At 45.4% G+C, this 21,538-nt stretch overlaps 1 protein-coding gene across 4 annotated transcripts in view; it reads left to right on the forward strand.

Annotated features, from left to right (window-relative positions):
* MYT1 (myelin transcription factor 1) overlaps positions 1–21,538 on the forward strand; it is a 179,402-nt gene that overhangs the window by 84,396 nt on the left and 73,468 nt on the right. For all 4 annotated transcript variants that reach the window (XM_079978961.1, XM_079978960.1, XM_079978962.1 and 1 more), the window contains exons 5-9: positions 6,462–6,524; positions 12,067–12,317; positions 14,495–15,283; positions 17,729–17,863; positions 21,274–21,364. In XM_079978961.1, the coding sequence (XP_079835087.1) occupies positions 6,462–6,524; positions 12,067–12,317; positions 14,495–15,283; positions 17,729–17,863; positions 21,274–21,364 (1,329 nt within the window). The remainder of the gene's footprint in view (positions 1–6,461; positions 6,525–12,066; positions 12,318–14,494; positions 15,284–17,728; positions 17,864–21,273; positions 21,365–21,538) is intronic.

Consider the following 21,538-nt stretch of genomic DNA (forward strand, 5'->3'; position numbering starts at 1 on the left):
TGAGCTTTGGTCCAAAAATCCATTTTTAAAATCTAATTGAAACATATTGTATATCTGGTGATATTGTAGCCGATCCGTAACTTGGCTCCTTACATTTTCCATTGGTTTCAGTTGGGTTCTCCTCCTATAAAATCCAGCAGTTCCCTGTAGGTCGCCCACTGTCTATCCATATTAACTCTCTTAATTGTAATTGCCTCGATAGGAGATAGCCATAAAGGTGTTTTTATTTCCAGCAGATTCTTATATTTCTCCCAGACTCTATACAGATTGTAAGAATGTGGTTCATGAAACTCTTATAAATTTTAGCCTTCCCATATCAAAGACATACATGTCAGCCGAATTTTAAATCTTGGCCTTCTAAATCTATACTGTCTACATTGTCCAATACAATCAATTCTTTTAACCAACACAAACAAGATGCCTCATAATACAACTGCAGATCTGGCAGTACAAAGGATCCTCTTTCTTTTGCATCAATCATTATTTTATGTTTAATTCTTGGCTTTCACCCTGCCAGATAATTTTAGAGATATTTTCCTTCCATTCTTTGAAGCAGTTTGACTTATTTACAATAGGAATTGACTGGAATAAAAACAGCATCCTAGGGTGTATGTTCATTTTAATGGCTGAAATTCTACCTAACAGGGAGAGTTTCATTCTCCCCCATATCTCCAGCTCTTTTCTTAACCTCTTTCCACAATTTAATATAATTATTTTCAAATAGGTTGAGATTCCTTACTGTCAGCCAAATTCCCCCAAAACTTAACTTTTTTGCCTATTTTTAAACCAGACATCCTTTCTAAAACAATTTTTGACTGCTCATCCATGTTTTTAACCAACATTTTGGTTTTATCTGAGTTTATTTTGAAACCCACCACTTCTCCAAACCTTTTTATCTCTTCTAATGCTTTGGGAATGCTCTCCAAAGGTTGTTCTACTGTCAACACCACATTGTCAGCAAATGCCCTTAATTTATAGACTCTACATCCCACCTCAATACCTTTAATTTCCCTATGTCTCCTTATATTCTGAAACAGTATTTCCAATGTCGTAATAAACAACAGTGGAGAAAGGGGACAGCCTTGTCTCATTCCTTTTTCTATCTGGCCAGTCCAATTGATTTCAGCTGGAGAGATGTATGCATAATCTCTGCTGTCCCAGCAGAGTTTAAAGGTGTTTGACTGGATAGTGTCCTAATTTTACATCAATATCAAAAGCAAAGGTGAAGAGGGAAAAGTCTGGACTGAGTATACTTTGCACAAAAGCTGGTAGAAGCAAGCAAACAATTACCGTATTTTTGGCACCATAACACTCACTTTTTTCCTCCTAAAAAGTAAGGGGAAATGTCTGTGCGTGTTATGGAGGGAATGCCTACGGGTGGCATGCCTACGGATTTTCCTCCTCTAAAAACTACGTGCGTGTTATGGTCAGGCGCGTGTTATAGAGCGAAAAATACGGTATACAAAACTAGCATATGGGAATATGTGGACTGAGATAGTTCAACCAATGATCTGACTCAGCATGAAACGTCTTCATATTACACGGGTGAAAATGCTGCTTTTAAGCAAAAGCTCTGCAGCCTGTGCCACCTTTAGAACTCACCACTAGGGAGACTTTGTTGACGCCCACAGCAAACCTACATTTAAAGCAGATGGCTTCTCCCAAAGGATCCCATGACCCCCCTGACTAAGCTACAGTTCCCAGCACTCTTAGCAACCAATGCTTCCCAGGATTATTTGTGGGAAGCCATGTGCTTTCAGTGTGGTTCAGAGGTATGTAGTGGATGTGACCCTTGTATTAAACAGTTGTCTTGTTGTTGTTGCCGCCACTGCTGTGTGGGTTTGGGTTCCCCCATCATACCTGGAAAGCCACTGCCAGGCAGTGCAGACAATACAGAGCTAGGTTGACCTGGGATAGCTCAGCTGGTAGAGCAGGAGACTCATAATCTCAGGGTTGTGGGTTCGAGCCCCACGTTGGGCAAAAGATTTCTTCATTGCAGGGAGTTGGACTAGGTGACCCTCATACAGGGCCTTCTTTAGCAGATGTGGCGCCAGGGTGCAAATATCTGCCCAGTGCCCCCAAATTACCACGGATAATAATAATAATAATAATTTATTATTTATACCCCGCCCTTCTGGCTGAGTTTCCCCAGCCACTCTGGGCGGCTTCCAATCAAGTGTTAAAAACAGTACAGTGTTACATATTAAAAACTTCCCTGAACAGATAGTGTTGGGGTGGCCATAGCTGTGCACTGCCAGCCATCTGGGGGGGGGGGCGCAACTCTCCCCCATGCTGCTGCAGGAGAGCGATCCCCGCAGAGGCTTGGGAGTGAAGTTGTACCCCTCCCAAGCCTCCTTGGGATGAGAGTGATCCTCGCAGAGGCTTGGAAGGGAAGCTGGGTGCCCGCCAGCCTTATGGTTGGCAGGGCTAAGCTGGCGGGCGTGCAGGAAAAGGGGAGGCTGGCGGCAAAGCCACACAGGTTCCCCACTTGCTGGGGTGCCCTTGAGAGGCTGGTGTCCTGGCGCAGCACACCACTAAGACGGCTTTGCCCTCATAGTCCCTTCCAACCCTACAATTCTAGGTGGACAAGTCAGTTTAGGGCAGCTTCCTACCCTTCTGTATTCTTCCTGTGCTCCTCAAGCTGAGCATGCATTGAGCAGCTTTAATTTCTGAAGCAGGAGGGGCACAAGAAAAGGCCTTGGTGGATAAAGGGTGCCAAGCTCTGCTATCACCCAGCTAGCCCCAAGGGAAAGCTGTCGCCTCTTCTTCGCTGTTTGGTTGGCCAACTGCTCATCTGAGTATTAGCCTTTCATAACCTGAGGCTGAATTGTTTGGTGCTCGATAGCATTACCCGCACTCACCAGGGGCAGCTCGGGAGAAACAGAAGCAGCCCTTGAAGAACTTAACACAGACCTGAACTCGAGAGCATACAAATTATAGGCTCACAAAGCCACCGAGCACTATTAGAAGCACACCGAGTGCGAAGGTTCAAGTGAGAAGAGCTCCGTAAGCACAGCACAAATGATACAGGCTGTCTTCCCTCTCCCCTTTTGATTAGAACGCTTCCTGCATCAAAGAGTAATTGGACCTTATGTGACCCAGCTTCCTAGGGTGTTTCTGCTCTGAGAGCCTGCTGTTTCTCTCTCAAGGTACTGGGTTAGAGAGCGGCAGGCGTACCACTTGCCTACGTTTTATTGCTGAACACATGAGTGGAGGTGGTAATTGAAGCTGGCGACATATTTAAGGGGCAGCTCGGAGGGCCTGCACACAGCCGTCACTGCAACTGTCCTCTAATTGCCTGATTAACTGGACGATTAATCGACTAATTGAAGCCCAGGCTGCTTCTGCATGACAAAAGGAGAGGAGGCCATGGTAAAAGAAATTAGTAGTCTTCCAAGAAGTAAGGGGGAAATATCCAATGGGTGGTGGATGTAAGTGCTCTTGCAGGACAAGGAGGAAGATGGTCTAGGCGTGCAGCAGAATGAGGGGAGTAGAATCCCAAGGTGTTGGGGAAGACTAAGCAAAGTGCCATTTTTGAAGGCTCCCCTACGATGGACAGAATAGGTTTCTTTTTATGGAGACACAATTGCATGTGTATTGGGAGCACAGAGGTGGTTCCTGTCCTGGAGAGTGGCAAAACCTGGAGGTCACGTGGTGATTTTATTTTATTTTTAATAAGATCTCCAGCCACAATCATGCCCAAGTTGGCTTCAAAACAATAGTTCAACAATGCAAATGCCTTTTCACTGGTAGCTTGGACAGGTTCACGGGAAGAATATTGTTCTTAGAATTAGAACAGTGTCTGGTTTGTAGAAAACAAATGCACAGATGAAGATATAATGTGAAACTTCGGGCCCATGAAATCCCCTACATTTTCTTCAGCTTACAGACATTTCTACGGGTTATGAGAAAATTTTCCATTCATTTCTTGGAAGCCAGGCCTGGAAATGGAGCAGCTTTGCCTAGCCAGGAAATCTGGCTGTGATCCTGCCTCCAAGCCCTACTTTAATTGATCACCAATGCAAAACTATCACCCTCTTTTCCAGGTGCCTTCTAAATGGACTTACTATTTTTGCACTGGAGCCCAAACTCAGGTGCTCTCCCCTACAGGAGGATGAGGTGGTTATGGGGAGAGAGAGTTGGGATTGGGCCTTGTGGAGCATAGCCTGCCCTCTTTCCTTCAGCTCCCCAATGTAAGACTTAATTCATTCCCCAAAGACCACAGCAAACCCTAGAGACTTTATATGAAAATAAAAATCAGGGTTTTTTCCGCCTGCTTTTGTTCATTCAGTTTCATGTAGTGAAACAAAAGCCCCTTTTGCTTGTTCCACTGGAAGCACTTACAGAGAAAGCTGGATCACAGCTGCTGCCCTTGTCATACATGCATTCATGCGAAGGTCCCAAATTACCAATGCATGTACTTAATGTATGTATGTTACCTTTGCCCATGTAACTGCAGACCCTTAAATAGGCAAGTTGAATGACTGTGTGGACAATGCCTATAAATGTACAGTTTATATGCATGCAAACTTCTGCCAGATGTGCACGCTCAGCAGCAGCAAGCAGATGTGATCCCCATTTGTATACGCCAGGCGTCAGCAAACTTTTTCAGCAGGGGGCCAGTCCACTGTCTCTCAGACCTTGTGGAGGGCCAGACTATATTTTGAAGGGAGAAAAAATGAACGAATTCCTATGCCCCACAAATAACCCAGAGATGCATTTTAAATAAAAGCACACATTCTACTCATGTAAAAACATGCTGATTCCCAGATTGTCTACAGGCCAGATTTAGAAGACGATTGGGCCGCATCCAGCCCCTAGGCCTTAGTTTGCCTACCCATGGTATACATATTGCCCTCGTTTACACATAATGCTAAACCATGTTTTTATTCAGTAAGAAGTGATTAAACCTACTGAGCAGCTCCTGTGGTTTGTTTCCTGCCAAGAGACCACAACCTGAAGCCATGGTTTGTTGTCGGCTCACAGACCTTGGTTTGTTTTCACAGTGGCTTCTCATTACGTGTAAACCCAGCACCCTTTGTAAAGGATGAGGACCTTACTAACCATGCTGGGTATGTTCTACCTCCACTGTTGGAGTTAATAGGCTACTGAATACCAGTTGCTGGAAACCACGGTAGAGAGGGGTACTCTAGTACTCAGGTCCTGCTTATGAGCATCCCAAGGGCATCTGGTTGGCCACTCTGAGAACAGGATCCTGGACCAGATGAGCTGTTGGCCTGAGTTATGTTCTTAACTCATGGTTTGCTAAACAAAGCATGTCTTAGTGTTATGTGAGAACCAGGTCATTCTGTTGAACATGTGACAGAGGCTCAAATTCACCATTCTTGAAGCATGCAGTAGACTTCAGACTTGCCTCCCTCTTCTTCAAAGCGGCCACAAACGTAAGCTTTTAATTCAGGTGAGCCACGGCTGATATCACCCAGATGCTCAGGGTCCCAGGGTCCAGCTACTTTTAGTGTGTCTGGGGCAGCCTATTATGCTGCAATCTCCAGTCCTGAGGGAAGGCAATTAAAATTAAACAGACTTTTACAATCATCTGCAAAAGAGTAGGCAGAAAGGTGAGCTGGTCCAATTGTTATGGGAGGCAAATCTGTTGTTCATGGAGGTTAGAATTATGGAAGTGCATTCTGTATGGCAACAAGGCTGTATTCAATTGCATTTGCTCAGGAGTGGATCATATAGAACATTCCCATTTGGCTGGAAAGGAAACCATTCTTCTCAAATCACCTACATATAAGTTGGACCTTATGAAAATTTGCAGAGGAACTGCAGTAGAAATTGGCCTCAGAGGAGGAAGCACAGTGGGGGCATCAAACAATCTGATGTAATCATTGTAACCACATCATAAATACCACAGTCATGTGTATCTGAACATCAGAAGTAGTTTTGGATGTATGAATGATTTCAGGATCCAGCACTGAAAGACATAGAGCTGCAGAGGAAGTCCAGTTGTGTGTGTGTGTGTGTGTGTGTGTGTGTGTGTGTGTTTGTGTGTGTGTGTGTGTGTGTGTGTGTGTGTGTGTTGGAAATAAATAAATAAAAGCACCATCGGTAGGAGGTGAGTGCAAGAGTTGTCTGGTTTTAAAAGGCTTGCTTTCACACATGCAAATCTTTAATTAAACCTACTCATAAAACTATAATGAACCGTTCATTTAATTAAATGGGGTGAGTTATTTCATTAATTTTTAGCAAACTGCAGAGCCTCTGTGTTGCCCTCATCTGCTGGAATTCAAAGGGAAGAGATGAACTGTTTAAAGGAAATTATCTTTTCTTGCATGGGGTATTTCAGTGGCTCCTTTGTTTTTCAAATGCACATGCGACTTGTTGGCTTTTGTTTAAACCCGCTACACACTTTGATTTAGAAAACTTTGCTGTTGTTGTTTTACCTCTTGAAGTCACGCCTGTTTTTGTTTCTTGGCTATGTCACCCTCTTACCTTAGCTGCCCTACTCCAGGATGTAACGGATCGGGACACATTCGGGGGAAGTACGCAAGACACAGGAGGTGAGTTTTGGTCACCATCACCAACATGCCTGCCATTGTTGCCATCCTCATCAAATCCTCCAACCTGTCACATCTGGAAGACATTACCTATGCCCTGTGTTTCTTCCTGACCTTTCAATTCATTGCACGCTGATTAAGGACGAGCAAATCTGTCAGTTTTGGTTTCTCTCAGTTTCTCACTTTTTCAGTCTTAAATCCAGGCCTCCGTATCTGTCAGGGAACTGCCATCGGAGCAAGAGGCGGAGGCTCCAGAGGGATGCCAGAGAGGGTCCCAGTAGGGAGAGAGGCAGCCCATCTGGTGGGGAAGGAAATCAGCGTAGCACCAGTGGAGAAGGGGGGCAGATGGGGGAATCGGAGAGAAGGCTCCTGGACTCCTCACCGGAGACCAGCGGGGAGAGCACGGGTCCTCCGCTGCCCACACCCTCCCTGTGCAGAAGACTTCCGCGCAGGGAGAGTAGGAGGCGACTGGGCGTCAAAGAACTTCTTTGCTGGAAGAAGTTCAAGAAACGCCCACTGACGGATTCTGCCAGCGATTGAGACAGCCACAGATGGGTGGCTGTCCAGACAGAAAGGGTTCACCCAGGTGACTCAGCCAGGTGTGGCGACGACTTACGCACGAGCAACCCCCTAGAACCATTACAGTATCAGTTTGTGATATTATTATTTTTTAAGCCTTTGTGAAAATTCGTCAACATTTTGATGCCAATTTCTCCTAAGACACATTACTGTATGCAATTTTGCCTGATATACGAATTTTTTTTTGCAAAGCGTATTTTCCCAAACATAATGTACCGTATTTTGTATGTTATTCTCACCGATGTTATTTCTATGCACACTTTAGCTTAGTCCATGCATTTCTGTGCACATTGCTTGGCTAAAGAACCACACTGCCAAATTCAGAGAAGTGTAAATATCAAAGGATGAATGGGTTATAGCCTGCATATTGTTTCAGAAAGTGCAAATTAGGTAGATTTCACTTTTAAATACAAACCAAATCCCTCCCAATTGTCTTGGGGTTCTCCAATATCAAGCTTGATGATTGTTGTTTAGTCGTTTAGTCGTGTCCGACTCTTCGTGACCCCATGGACCAGAGCACGCCAGGCACTCCTGTCTTCCACTGCCTCCCGCAGTTTGGTCAGACTCATGTTTGTAGCTTCGAGAACACTGTCCAACCATCTTGTCCTCTGTCGTCCCCTTCTCCTTGTGCCCTCCATCTTTCCCAAAGCTTGATGATAGTAGTCCATCAAAACTTTCCAACCAACAATGGGGGCCATGGGTAGGTTAGATATGGATATTTTTGACTCAGAAATTATTGATAGAGGTTAATGAAATAAAAAAAAATTATGCTATGGACAAAGTTGATTCGGGAAAGTATTTCTCCCTCTCTCATAAAACTGCAGCTTGGGGTCAGCCAATAAAATCTGTTCAGGACAGATAAAATGCATTACTTCTTCATACAATGCACAATTCATCTGTGGAATTCACTGCCACACATGAGGATGACAACCACTAGCCCTAGATGGGAATAATAATAATAATAATAATAATAATAATAATAATAATAATAATAAATTTATTTATACCCCGCCCTCCCCAGCCAAGACTGGGCTCAGGGCGGCTAACACTAGATATAAAACAATTGATTGAAATACAACTTTAAAAACAAGATTAAAATACAACCTTAAAATGCAGCCTCCTTTCAGTAGAAACTCAAATCAACTTATTTGGGAGGAAAACGTCAAGTCTTCACCAAGGCCAACTATCCAGACTGGTCCTACATGGGCCAGAAAAAAGCCAGGGAAGTCCCCAAATAGGAGTTCCATCACAGGAGGAGAAAGGAAAAAGGAAAGAGGGGGAGGGGATCAAGTTGATTCCAAGCCAAAGGCCAGGCGGAACAACTCTGTCTTACAGGCCCTGTGGAAAGAAATCAGCTCCTGCAGGGCCCTGGTCTCATGAGACAGAGCGTTCCACCAGGTCGGAGCCAGTGTTGAAAAGGCCCTGGCTCTGGTTGAGGCAGGAGACAAATTAGCAGGAATATAAAAACATAGGAAGCTACTTCATCCTGAGTCACACTGTTGGTCCATCTAGTTCAGCTGACTTGCAATGGCTCTCCAGGATTTTGGGCAGGGAACATTTGCATCCCTACCTGGAGATGCTGGTGATCAAACCTGGGACCTTTTGCATATAGGTCAGATGCTCTGCCACTGAGCTACAGCCCCTGGAGGCATTTTTCTATCGACAGCTGGTAGACATGAGAGCCTCCATGTTCAGAGCTAGCATAGCTATGAGACCAGCTGCTGGCAGTGAGGAGGACTGTGGTTTCACACCTTCCTTGTGGACTTCCAAGTGGCTGGACACTGTTGGAAACAGGACGCTGAACTAGATGGAAATTTGATCTTCTCTGGCAGGGATCTTCTGACATTCCTGTGTTTTCTGGTAGAATCATAGAATAGAATCATAGAATCATAGAGATGGAAGAGACGACAAGGGCCATCGAGTCCAACCCCCTGCCAAGCAGGAAACACCATCAGAGCACTCCTGACATATGGTTGTCAAGCCTCTGCTTAAAGACCTCCAAAGAAGGAGACTCCACCACACTCCTTGGCAGCAAATTCCACTGTCAAACAGCTCTTACTGTCAGGAAGTTCTTCCTAATGTTTAGGTGGAATCTTCTTTCTTGTAGTTTGGATCCATTGCTCCGTGTCCGCTTCTCTGGAGCAGCAGAAAACAACCTTTCTCCCTCCTCTATGTGACATCCTTTTATATATTTGAACATGGCTATCATATCACCCCTTAACCTCCTCTTCTCCAGGCTAAACATGCCCAGCTCCCTTAGCCATCGTTTCCAGGCCTTTGACCATTTTGGTTGCCCTCCTCTGGACACGTTCCAGTTTGTCAGTGTCCTTCTTGAACTGTGGTGCCCAGAACTGGACACAGTACTCCAGGTGAGGTCTGACCAGAGCAGAATAGTGTGGCACTTCTGAGATCTTTAACAGCTCTGGGTACCAAAATGTGTGGTTACTAGGCAGCCACCAACTGCTTTGCCTTCCCCTTTTCCAGTACGGGAAAGAAGTTGTTCTGTGGCTTTGAGCTTAGCGATGCTAAAGGGAAGCAACAGCATTCCTTGCTGTGGTCCTCAAGTCCCTGGAGCCTCAAAACAACTTTAAGGGGTTGGTCTTGAGCTAGCATTGACCTCTTCAGATATTCTGGTATCAAGTCTCCAACAACAGTGACAGCTGCACTGAAATTGCTATGGTGTGAAATTTGGCATGTCACCTGACAAGTGACAGCTTGGATAAAGGTAAAGGTACCCCTGCCCGTACGGGCCAGTCTTGCCAGACTCTAGGGTTGTGCGCCCATCTCACTCAAGAGGCCGAGGGCCAGCGCTGTCCGGAGACACTTCCGGGTCACGTGGCCAGTGTGACAAGCTGCATCTGGCGAGCCAGAGCCGCACACAGAAACGCCGTTTACCTTCCCGCTGGTAAGCGGTCCCTATTTATCTACTTGCACCCGGGGGTGCTTTCGAACTGCTTGGATACCTGTCTCATTTAAAGCCAGCTCAGGAGACCTTGAAGAACTGGAGATCAGTTTATATATAGGGGAAAGGTTTAAGTGCAAAACAGTTTGTGCTACTCAAGAATGTAAAGCATGGGGAGGAGGGCTAACTTTTTTATTAACTAGCGCCATTTATCCAACACGGTGCTTTGCAAAGAAAAGGTTTGCAAGGTCCCTGCCCCAATGAGCTTACACTCTTGTAGACATAGAAAAACAACGTATGAAAAGGATGAAGCGTGGGATATGCATTTATTTCAATTACACATACTTTGGCTCAGTTATAGTACAGTATCAGGAGTACAGTGGTAACTTGGTTGTCAAATGTAATGTGTTCTGGGAATCCGTTTGACTCCTGGAACCATTTGAAAACCAAGGCGCAGCTTCCGATTGACTGCAGGAGCTTACTGTACTCTAGCGGAAACCGCGGAAACCGCGTCAGACGTTCAGCTTCCAAAAACCGTTTGCAAACCGGAACACTTACTTCCAGGTTTGCGGCGTTCGGGAGCTGATTTGTTTGGGAACCAAGCCATTTGACAACCAAGGTACCACTGTACTACCACCATGGCACAAATCCGAGAGTGAGGATTATCTGTTGCTTCTTGACTTGTGTAGTTTGGGTGGCATGTGTGAAAAGGCTCCAATGAAGGTACTATGTACAGTGGTACCTCGGGTTACATACGCTTCAGGTTACAGACTCCGCTAACCCAGAAATAGTACCTCGGGTTAAGAACGTTGCTTCAGGATGAGAACAGAAATCGTGGAGCGGTGGCACAGCGGCAGCAGGAGGCCCCATTAGCTAAAGTGGTGCTTCAGGTTAAGAACAGTTTCAGGTTAAGAACAGACCTCCAGAATGAATTAAGTTCTTAACTGTACTCTCCAGTCAGCAAGCAAATGAGAAATTATCTTTGTCACTAGTGGCCCAGGCACGGTAAGGGGAGCAGAATACAAACAGAGAATAAGAAGATCCTGCTGGATCTGGAAAACAGAAGCAGGAAGAAGGGCTCGTTCCTCCCCCCCCCCCCCAGCATCTCTCATGGAGTTTAGCTCCAGACGCGTTACATCAGCTAGAAACAAAGGGAATGGCTCGTTTCATGCCTTCGAATCGTTTCAATTAATCAGGGAGTGACAGTTTCATCACATGTCCAGAATGAAGCCATTACCTAAACATTGCAAATTAAGACACATGTACTTCAGCCAGTCTAGCCGGTTGTGTGGCGAGTTCCCGCCTCCCCCTTGGAAATAAAGACACAGGACACCAGTATTTTAGGCTAATAGGCCACAACTTTATTGATTACAGGAATTGAGCGGTATTGGCTTAGGCATTGGTCCTATCGTCTAACCGGCTTCAGCCTGATTGCTTGAAGACAGGGAAGGGTTAACCACCAGTAGGGGGAGTCCTGCTGATGCACATCAACTAGGAACTCCCCCGGGGTCACCGCTTGGGGGCGTGCCTTAGGCCCACACCTCCATAGGCTTTGGACAGGGCAACGCCCCTGGAATCCTTTATCGGACTACCCTTCAATATGTGGGGGTGGTGATGGCGCTTCCTCCCCCCTTCCATTTACATAACAATACCCTTACCAATGCCTAACCGCCAATGCTGAGGAAGTTGTGATGATTTGCTACGAGATGGGCGACAAACCAAATGGCTGGTGCCAATTTGCCAAGTGGAAAAAATTCCTACCAAGCCCCTTGATGGCAACCAACCGAAGTCCTTAGCAGTGTCAGAGAGCCAAACCTAAAGGGTGGGAAACCAGAGCAGCTGGAGCGGAGAAAGAGGGAAATCCTTGGCTGCGCCGGCCCTAAATAGCGCAGGCCAAGACTCCCGGGCCAGCCGATTGGCTGGCAAGGGAGATGACGCGGCCGAGTATTCCCTGATCTCGCGGGGGCTGGAAGCCTCCTCTCCAGCTAGGAAGTGGCTTTAGCTCTCGGGATGCCAGTGCATTACAGTGACAAAGCTCTCTCTCTCTCCCCCCCTTTTTTTTAGTTTACAAAGTTGCCCCCTCGCAAAGAAGAGGAAACTTCAAGGTGCAGAAGCAGAACATCTGGCCTCCAAGAGGAAATCCCACCCGCTTAAGCTAGCCCTCGATGAAGGCTACAGCATTGACAGCGATGGCAGCGAAGAGGCAGAGGCGAAGGAGGAGTCTGTGACGGATTACTCCGAGGGCACGCTGGAGGAGGAAGAGGCAGAAGCAATAGACCAAGAGGAGGCCTGTAGCAGCTGTCCACCGGAAGAAGGTGCCTTATTTCATTATTGACTCGACTGCAAAGATTTATTTCGTGGGTAGGAATAAGAAAGGGAACATTGACAATCTACAGAGTGATAGCTCCTCTAAATAATATGTAGATGCTGTCGTGGTAGACATAGAGGACATGCTAGCCAAGGAAGCTAGACATAAACTTTATTGGGCTCTCTACAACACAAATCTAACAGGAAACTCCTGACTCCACCCAGAAGATGCAACTAAGTCCAGTGCCACCTAGTGACTAAACTATATAATGACACTATCCACATACCTTATTTGGTTGGAAGTCCTTTCAGGTTGCCTTGGGCAAGATAAAGCAAATAAAGATAACAAATTTTAGGAGGAGGAGGAGGAGTAATATTTTTTTTTTAAAAAATCAGTATTTCACTTTTTTAAAAAAGGAACATTTAAAATGTGGAACATTCGATGCTTCAGGTACTCAGCCATGAATCTCTAAACCTGAAAGGTTTCTAAATAACTCAACCAGAGGAAGGTACAGTCTGAGTAGTAACATTGCTATGGGTGGAATGAAACTCACTGGGTGAGCTTGGGCCAGTCACTACCTCTCAGCCTAACCTACCTCACAGGGTTGTTGTGGGGATTAAATAAGGAGGGGGAGAACTCTGTATGCCACCTTGAGCTCCTTCCAGTAAAAAGTCGGACAGAGTTGCAATAAATAAAATAAACCCAACATCATGCTATTTAATTTTAATTACTTCCAATATTCGCGAGACCACTGGCGCCTATTTTGCACTATCCACTTTGTGCCTGGGGGCCAGAGGGGGAGACAGACATACCTTTGCTTGACCCTAGTTACATTAATGATAATGCAGTATGTGCTTTCAAGATGTTACCAATCCATTAGCACCTCTTCTGTCATTAGCCACGAGAACCTTTTCATTAACTGCAATGGGCACCAGTTCACTGAAAGACTCGTTCGCACAGCAACGAGAGAACTATTGGCAATAACCAAAGTTATTGCCTTGCTTAGCTTGGGGAGCCCAGATTCATTGCTTTCCCCCATGTAAATGAAGGCAACGCTGTATGTTTCCATTGACAACATCCTTCTGTGTGATATTTTCCACACATAAATATCAGTCTAGAGAGGCATTAGACAAAGCACACAAGTATCTAGTTGATGACTTCTGGAGGCAACCTGGGGAAAATAAATGTCAGGCACTGATGTTCATCTCATCAGAGGGAACAGTTTTAGGAAAGAAAACGGTCTGTTTACCTGCCATGGCTGAATGCTATAAATATGGCCACACCAGCAGTGTAATAGCAAGGCACGGGTTTCAATCAAACCTTTAAAATGGGCTATTTAAATGTTTATGGGGGGGGTGTCCCCCAGCTATTCTTCCCTGCTTAAGTTGGGTTGCCAGTTTTCAAAAAGTGGGGGAAAATTGGACATGGGTTGCCATATGTCCAGATTTTCCTGGACATTTCAGCAATCTCTGTCCAGTCACTGATTCTAATGGCAGAATCCTGATGATGTCTGGAAAATTCTAGATGTATGGCAACCCTAGCTTAAGGGCCCAAACCCCAAGCCGCAACAGAATATGGCACCCAGCCTGCTCCAGACCAGCTACAAGAGAAAACAACAAAGACCTGATGAAGAGAGCACAGCAGAGGTTAAAGCAATCTCTCAAAGGACCTGTTGATGGCATTTTACCATTGCACTGTGGAGAGCGTATTAGCTTATGGTCTGTGTGTGTGGTTTGGGAGCTGCACGGTCAGGGGAAAAACAATGCTGTCCAGGGTTGTAAAGACTGCAGAAAGAATAATTGGGTGCACTCTTCCCACCTTAGATCAAATCTATGCTGTCAGGTGCCATAAGAAAGCTGCAGAGATAGCGCAGGATAGTGCGCACCCCGGAAATGATCTCTTTCAGCTTCTGCCTTCTGGAAGAAGGTACAGGGTTATAAAGACTAGGACTAGCCGCCTGAGAAACAGTTTCTACCCAAATGCAATTCTGGTTCTAAATGCAGTATAAGGAGTCTCTATAGTATATTGTATTTTTAAATGGGGTTTCAGAGTTTTTAGGGGGGGTTGAATGTCTTATGTAGATTTTTCAATTTCATTGTTCTGCATGGGACAATGACAATAAAGATATATCATATTGTATCGTATCGTATCAAGAAATAATTGCCAACTCTCTTTTATTTCTAGGCCAAATATCAGAAGGAACTCTTGCAGCCAAGGGGCAGGTGTCCAAAAGCGAAGGACAGGTCTCCAACACTGGGGAGGACGTGCACTTGCTACATGAAGGCGCAGCGGAGGAGGAGGAGGAGGAGGAAGAAGAGGAAGAGGAAGAGGAAGAGGAGGCAGTTGAGGAGGAATGTGAAAAGGAGATCATCATCCAAACGGAGGATGCGGAAGAAGTCATTGAGGTCACCAGTGAACGCAGTAGCGATTTGTGCCTGGAACATCGGGATGATGAGGTGAGCTATGAGGAGTCTTGCAAATTGCAAAAGGAGGAGGAAGATGAGGAAGAGGAGGAGGAAGACAATGAAGAGGAGGAGGAAGAGGAAGATGAAGAGTATGAGGAGGAGGAGGAGGAGGAGGAGGAGGAGGAAGAGGAGGAGGAGACATCGACTGCAGTGATCTGTGAAGAAGCTCCTCACACATCTCAGGACTCCCCAAAAACACACTGTGAAGGACAGATAGTCAGCTCCAAGCCTGAGTATTCTGTCATTGTGGAGGTGAGATCAGACGATGACAAGGACGATGATTGCCACTCCCAGAAATCCACTGTGACTGATGAATCTGAGATGTATGACATGATGACCCGGGGAAACCTGGGTCTCTTGGAACAGGCCATTGCTCTGAAAGCTGAACAGGTTAAGGTTGTGAGAGAGCCTGGCCAGCAGCTGGCCGGGGAGCATGTGAAACTTTTCCAGGTCGAGGACAAGCAAAACAAAGCCCTGGACTCCATCAGAAAGAGCTACTACAGCAAAGGTGAGGACGTTGTCCTTCTGGTGGCAAATAAACTGCTATCCCCACCCCCACCCCAGTGGCAATGAAAATGAGTTTGGTGGGGTCTGGGAGCCCCATTCCTATAGATCTGTAACATCTGGATGCCCCTGTGTCCCCACCAGCCCACTGTTCTCAGGGCCCATGCAAAGTTTGAATGGTTCCAGTAAATACAAAAGAATCAGAGGATGGTGGAACAGAAGTACCGTATTTTTCGCTCTATAAGATGCACCAGACCACAAGACGCAGGAAAACAAGAAAAAAAATATTCTGAATCTCAGAAGCCAGAACAGCAAGAGGAATTGCTGCGCAGTGAAAGCAGCAATCCCTCTTTCTCTTCTGGCTTCTGTGATAGCTGCACAGCCTGCATTCGCTCCATAAGACGCACACACATTTCCCCTTACTTTTTAGGAGGGAAAAGGTGAGTCTTATAGAGCAAAAAATATGGTAACTCATGTTCTGTCACGCTGCCTCTGTGAAGCCTAACGGAAAGAAGCAAATGGTCCCTGCAATGGTTTGGTCAATGGTTGTTTCTGCAACGGTGCTGCCATATTGTATTCTGCAACCTTCATTGGCTGCTGTTTTGTGCTGACCTCAGTACCCTACTGTGTGCCCCTATAAGTGACAAAGGAGTAAACCCTCAGAGTCTGCATACGCTTGAATATTTCCCCCACTCCTACTCTAGGGAGAGTGCTGCTTCCAGATGGGTGTTTCTTGTGGGATCAGTGTTTCTCATGAGTTTTTTGCAGCATCCAAATGAAGTCATTGTCACCCAAATGCCAGCCTGTGTTTTTCCTGCATTTAATCCAAATTTACCCTTTCTGGGGGAAATCCGATAAGATTAAAAACAAAAACACCTCTTGCCAGCAATATCTCATTGACCCATTAGCAGTCTTAAGCTCCTACCTAGAAGCACCTGGGGAATCCCCCCTCCATGCAAGCCCTGCTGAATCAGTTGTCCAACATCCAGTCCAATATTCTGTTATCACAATGGTCAACTGATCCGTTGCCCGCAGGAATCCCACAAGCGATGAGTGCACAATAGCTCTCCCCAGCTACTGGCATTTAGAAGCACACCCTTTCATATACAGGAGGTCATAATGATACCGGAGAATAGAATTTCCCATAGGCTATTTGGGACTATTCAGTGAAGCAGTTCGCAAGAAGGTTTGGGGCAAACAAACATCCTAAGCATGCTTCATAAAATTCTAGTTCACCTGGGAAACTCATTGCCATAAGACATGCCAACAGACTCTAGCACAGAAGACTTTCAGGAAAGATTATCTTCTTCTTTGGCGATCACTCATAGCCAAATAAGATTGTCTTCCATAAATACGGTCTTAACAGTGAGTCCATAAGTGACTGTGGAGGCCAATTCTGGATCCACACGTCCTTCCACAGTGGGGACATTGGTTTCTGGGCAGGAGTTGATCACGGTAAGGATTTGCCAAGTGTGTCTTCCTCTTAGCACGTTTCTCCCTTGCATCCTGAGTTCAAGCATCTTCTAAGCCCATGACACCTTTGGGAAAGGCTGTTCTCCAACTGGAGCGCTCGCAGGCCAGTGTTTCCCAGTTGTCAGTTTTTTTAGATTTGCCTTGAGATGGTTTTTAAACCTCTTTTGTTGACCACCAGCATTACACTGTCCATTTTTAAGTTTGGAATAGAGTAGTTGCTTTGGAAGACGATCGTCAGGCATCCGCACAACATGACCAGTCCAACGAAGCTGATTGCTTTAACACTGGTTATACCAGTTCATGGAAGATAGCTCAACTGATGCATATGAGCCACAGTGGCATAAAATACACCCAGGGGGTGGGTGACTATCTCAATAACACCTTGCTTCCTAAGGGTGTCTTGGGGGTTACCGTGGGAGATGCTGGATTAGAGTGATTTGGGATAATCCATCAATCCATTCCTTAAATTCTTTGTTCTTATGTCCATAGGATTGCAATCCAGTAGCACAAGTGGCTACTTGCACGACTGCAGCTTAAATTGATCCATAGAATCAGACTGTAGGAAACATAAACCTGCATATGAGCTTCCTTCTATCATGGGTTCTAGGGGTAGCGATAGGTAACAATATCTGAAGAGCTACCTATCTTTCCCAGAGCTGTTTGGTACTATTGGCTGACTCTTTCCCACTGATCTTTGTTGTTGTTGAGATGTACATTTACTGTCCCTCTGGACTGGTGTCCCCCAACCTGGTGCCCGCCAGATGTTTTGGAAGACAACTGCCATTGGCGCCAACCACTATGATGGGCACTAGGTTGGGGAAGGCTGGTCATGAATTGTGTAAGTAAATTTCACCTGAAATTAAATGCAAAAATAGATTTACAGGTATTCTTAATAACACTGGTTTGATTTTCTCGTGGACTTTTTTGGTCATCTCATGATGTTCTTCCTGCACCCTCTCCTCCCTGCATTTCCTAGATCCTTCAAGACCCGAGAAGCGAGAAATCAAATGCCCAACCCCTGGCTGTGATGGCACAGGGCATGTCACAGGGCTGTACCCTCACCACCGCAGTTTGTCTGGCTGCCCGCACAAAGACAGGATCCCTCCTGAGAGTAAGTGTGACTTGGAGTTATTTACAGGACAGAAACGGTCCAGCTTCTTCTTTTGCAACAAATACTACTACTGAATGAATGAATGACGAATGAATGACAAATCCATCATTTCCAATGAATGTGGAGAAGGGGGACGGGATGTTCCAGGTGCAGCAAGGCAAAGGTGAAAGTGGAAAAGAGAACAGAACAGTTGGGTGGCAGCTGAGCAAGCAGGGAAGACAGGAGGGTCTGTGACCTAGTTGCTTCTGCAATGTTCTGGACCAGCCTTTCTCAACCTGATGTTGTTGGACTACAACTCCCATCACCCCTAACTAGTAAGGCCAGAGCTCAGGGATGATGGGAGTTGTAGTCCAACAACATCTGGGGACCCACAGGTTGAGAACCGCTGTTCTGGACGCTTGAAGGCCAATCCCATGCATGCTTACTTGGAAATAAGTCACAGAAATAAGTCAAGAAAGTGGGACTTCTGTTTCCTGGGATTTGCTTCCAAATAAGTATACAAAGGACTGCGCCCTTCGATAAAGTGATATCTTCCTTAATATGCTTGCATGTATACAGGTAGACCCAAATAAATATCTGTTTTCTCTAAGCAGACATAATTTTGCAATGCAGTAAGCATTTAGGCTGTTATACCAACCGCTCAGTATGTCTGCTTAGTCATGAATGAATTTCAAAATGAGAAAGTCAATTTAAATCAATTGTTTACACCGAGCAGGTGTAGCTTCCTGGTTATTTAAATCATGGTTTAAAACAATAATTTAAATGGACTCAAATTAAATCAACCCACCTGCAGTCAAAATTGGGCCACATTCACTACATTTCCAATGCTTTCAGTGGGCAAACATGTTTGCCCTCTTGTGGCACAATGTCTGAAAAATCGCCAAAAGGATTTTTTTAAAAAAAAAATTGCTGCCCAAAATGTTTTTTAAAACTACCCATCCCCCTTTTAGCTCACCCATATATTCAAAAAAGACATGTCAATGGCTTACAAAATGCCCTTAATGTTAATTTGTGATCTCAACATCATTGTACTCGTTTATGCTAGGCACTGTAGCACACTGGTTAAGAGACTGAGCTGTGAGCTAAGCTGGTTTTTCACTTCAGCTAGGAATTCATTCAGTCGCCTTAGGCAAGCCACTGTCTCTTAGTGCACACCCACACAAGTTGTAAGCTAAAGGAAGTTGTGTGGTAAGCCTTGCCAAAAAAAAACTTTGAGAAAGTTCTTTGGGCACACCCATGATGGGGGGGGTCATTTTCCCTCTCCCACCCCCTCCAAAAATGGCCAAAAGTGGGGATTGCAACATTTTTTTTTCATTGCTCTGTTTTCAAGGGAGAGGGTGCTTATGCATATACAGTACTTAACTGTTTTCCAGTGAATTAAGTGGAATTTCAGACTGATCACCTTCTGCTGAATTCGGCTGCTAGCATTCATAAGATAGTTGCCATAGCTCTCAGCCTGCTACACCCCTGTTTCCTTAAACACAAAGTGAGGATAAGCCACCTCTGAAAATACAGTTTCTTAGAAAGTATTCCATCTTGTCTGGAATGAATCAGACACTTCATTCGTAGTGATTTCCATGAAATGTTAAAGAGGGAAAGAGAGATGTTTGCAAATTATCTTTTCCCTCTTTTTTAAAAATGCAAACAGTATGTATGAGGCAGGCGTGGCAAAACACAAAGGAAATGGAAAAGTCAACTTTTTCCTGCTATTAAATATAAATTGGTATTGGAAAGTTTCATATACTTTCTCCCCAAAGGGCAAATGTTTGTTATTTGTGGGTTTAATTCATGTCTTCATAACAACATCACAGGAATCGCTGTGTGCACATATGAAAATAAAGTGAAAATCTGCCTTATCAGTTCACTTCAAAGGTTTTAGACTTGAGGGGAAATGAGACAAGGGGACATCAGTTATTTTCTCATATGTGTGATTTTAAAAAAAAGAACTGAAAAACAAATTAATTCCTTTGCTTTTAAGGTCATCACCGCAGGAGGTAGTAATCCTGAAGATTAAAAATATTTTTAAAAAACAAAACAAAATAAGAGACTATAGATAATTCCAATTGCTTAAAAGTACCTGAAACAGATAGGCAGGAGAAGCACAATGTAGTAGGAAATAAAATAATAATAAAACGTTTTTATTTTATTTTTTAAATTCACATTTAAACTCATTCTGTTTTGGGACCAAAAAACCTTGCATGTGGCTTCCAGGGCAGGGAGTTCTGCAAAGAACATTGGGCTTTGGGGCACAAGCCCAGGGATATGCAGGCTAAAGGTAAAGGTAGAGGGGGCCCTGACCATTAAGTCCAGTCGTGACCGACTCTGGGGTTGTGGCGCTCATCTCAGCTTCCGGGTCATGTGGCCAGCATGACTAAGCCACTTCTGGCGAACCAGAGCAGCGCATGGAAATGCCGTTTCACTTCCTGCCGGAGCGGTACCTATTTATCTACTTGCACTTTGACGTGCTTTCGAACTGCTAGGTTGGCAGGAGCAGGGACCGAGCAACGGGAGCTCACCCCGTTGCGGGGATTCAAACTGCCGACTTTCTGATCGGCAAATCCTAGGCTCTGTGGTTTAACCTACAGCGCCACCCGCACATTGGTTAATTTTTTGCTTGGTGGACGGGCTGTGCCTGCCCCTCCAATGCTGCTGCTGCAAGGGAATTCCGTTAAAGGAATCCAGCGACTCACCATGCTTTTGTCCGATTCCCTGGCGTGGGACTTGGGCTGCGCAAGCCCCTGGGAACATGCGGGGAGAGGTGAGGGTCTGGTGCCCAGCTCCACTTTCTCCCCAATATTGTTTTCCCTTACTGGCCCCAGAGTCGGCCACAACTGGACCTAATGGTCAGGGTCCCTTTATCTTTACCTTTAACCGCAACCTTACAAGTTGTGGCGATTTGCTACGCAATAGGGAAAAACCAAATGGCACCAGCCAATCAGCCAAATGGACAAAATTCCTACCAGGCCCCTGCCCCAAAAGCAGAGGACTCCATGACAGGCATAGCAAGGTCAAATGCAAAAAGCCCTAAATTAGGGAGGGTGGGCAGATGATCCGGTGCATGCAGCGAAAGAGAACGCTCAATGCTGCGTGGTCAGTATATAAAACCCTTGGTCCATCCCACAAATTGTCAACAACAAAATTTCCCCAGTAACTCAAACAGCCGAATCACTGCTATGGCCATCTATTTGATCCCCACCGCAACATGTGCTCTCCATGAAGGAGAACACGCTTTACCAGCTTTGGTTGGTGCAGCTGAAGGATACTGAATGAGGTGCTCAGACGACCCCAAACAACTGCTTGTTTCTGAGACCTGATGAACCATCTGTTTTCTTTCTTTCATTAATCATGCTGTGGTTTTCCCCCTTCCTCCTCTGCATCCCCCCCCCTCCTTTCCTTCCTTTATAATAAAGTCTTGGCAATGCACGAGAATGTATTAAAATGCCCGACGCCAGGGTGCACCGGACAAGGCCACGTGAACAGCAACCGCAACACTCACCGAAGGTACGTGGTTCACAGCCAGAGCGCCAAGTTATCCTAGAGCCAATTTAGAAACTGTTCAGGATAGAACAACAGAAGTCTTGGGTTCAAGAAGGCATTTCGGGGAAGAAAAAGGCAGATAACAAAGGCATAGCATTTGGTGATTGTACATCTATGAACTCCTAGCCCATATATAAG

Source organism: Podarcis cretensis (assembly GCF_951804945.1).
Source record: "Podarcis cretensis genome assembly, chromosome: 6".
Classification (NCBI taxonomy): domain Eukaryota; kingdom Metazoa; phylum Chordata; class Lepidosauria; order Squamata; family Lacertidae; genus Podarcis; species Podarcis cretensis.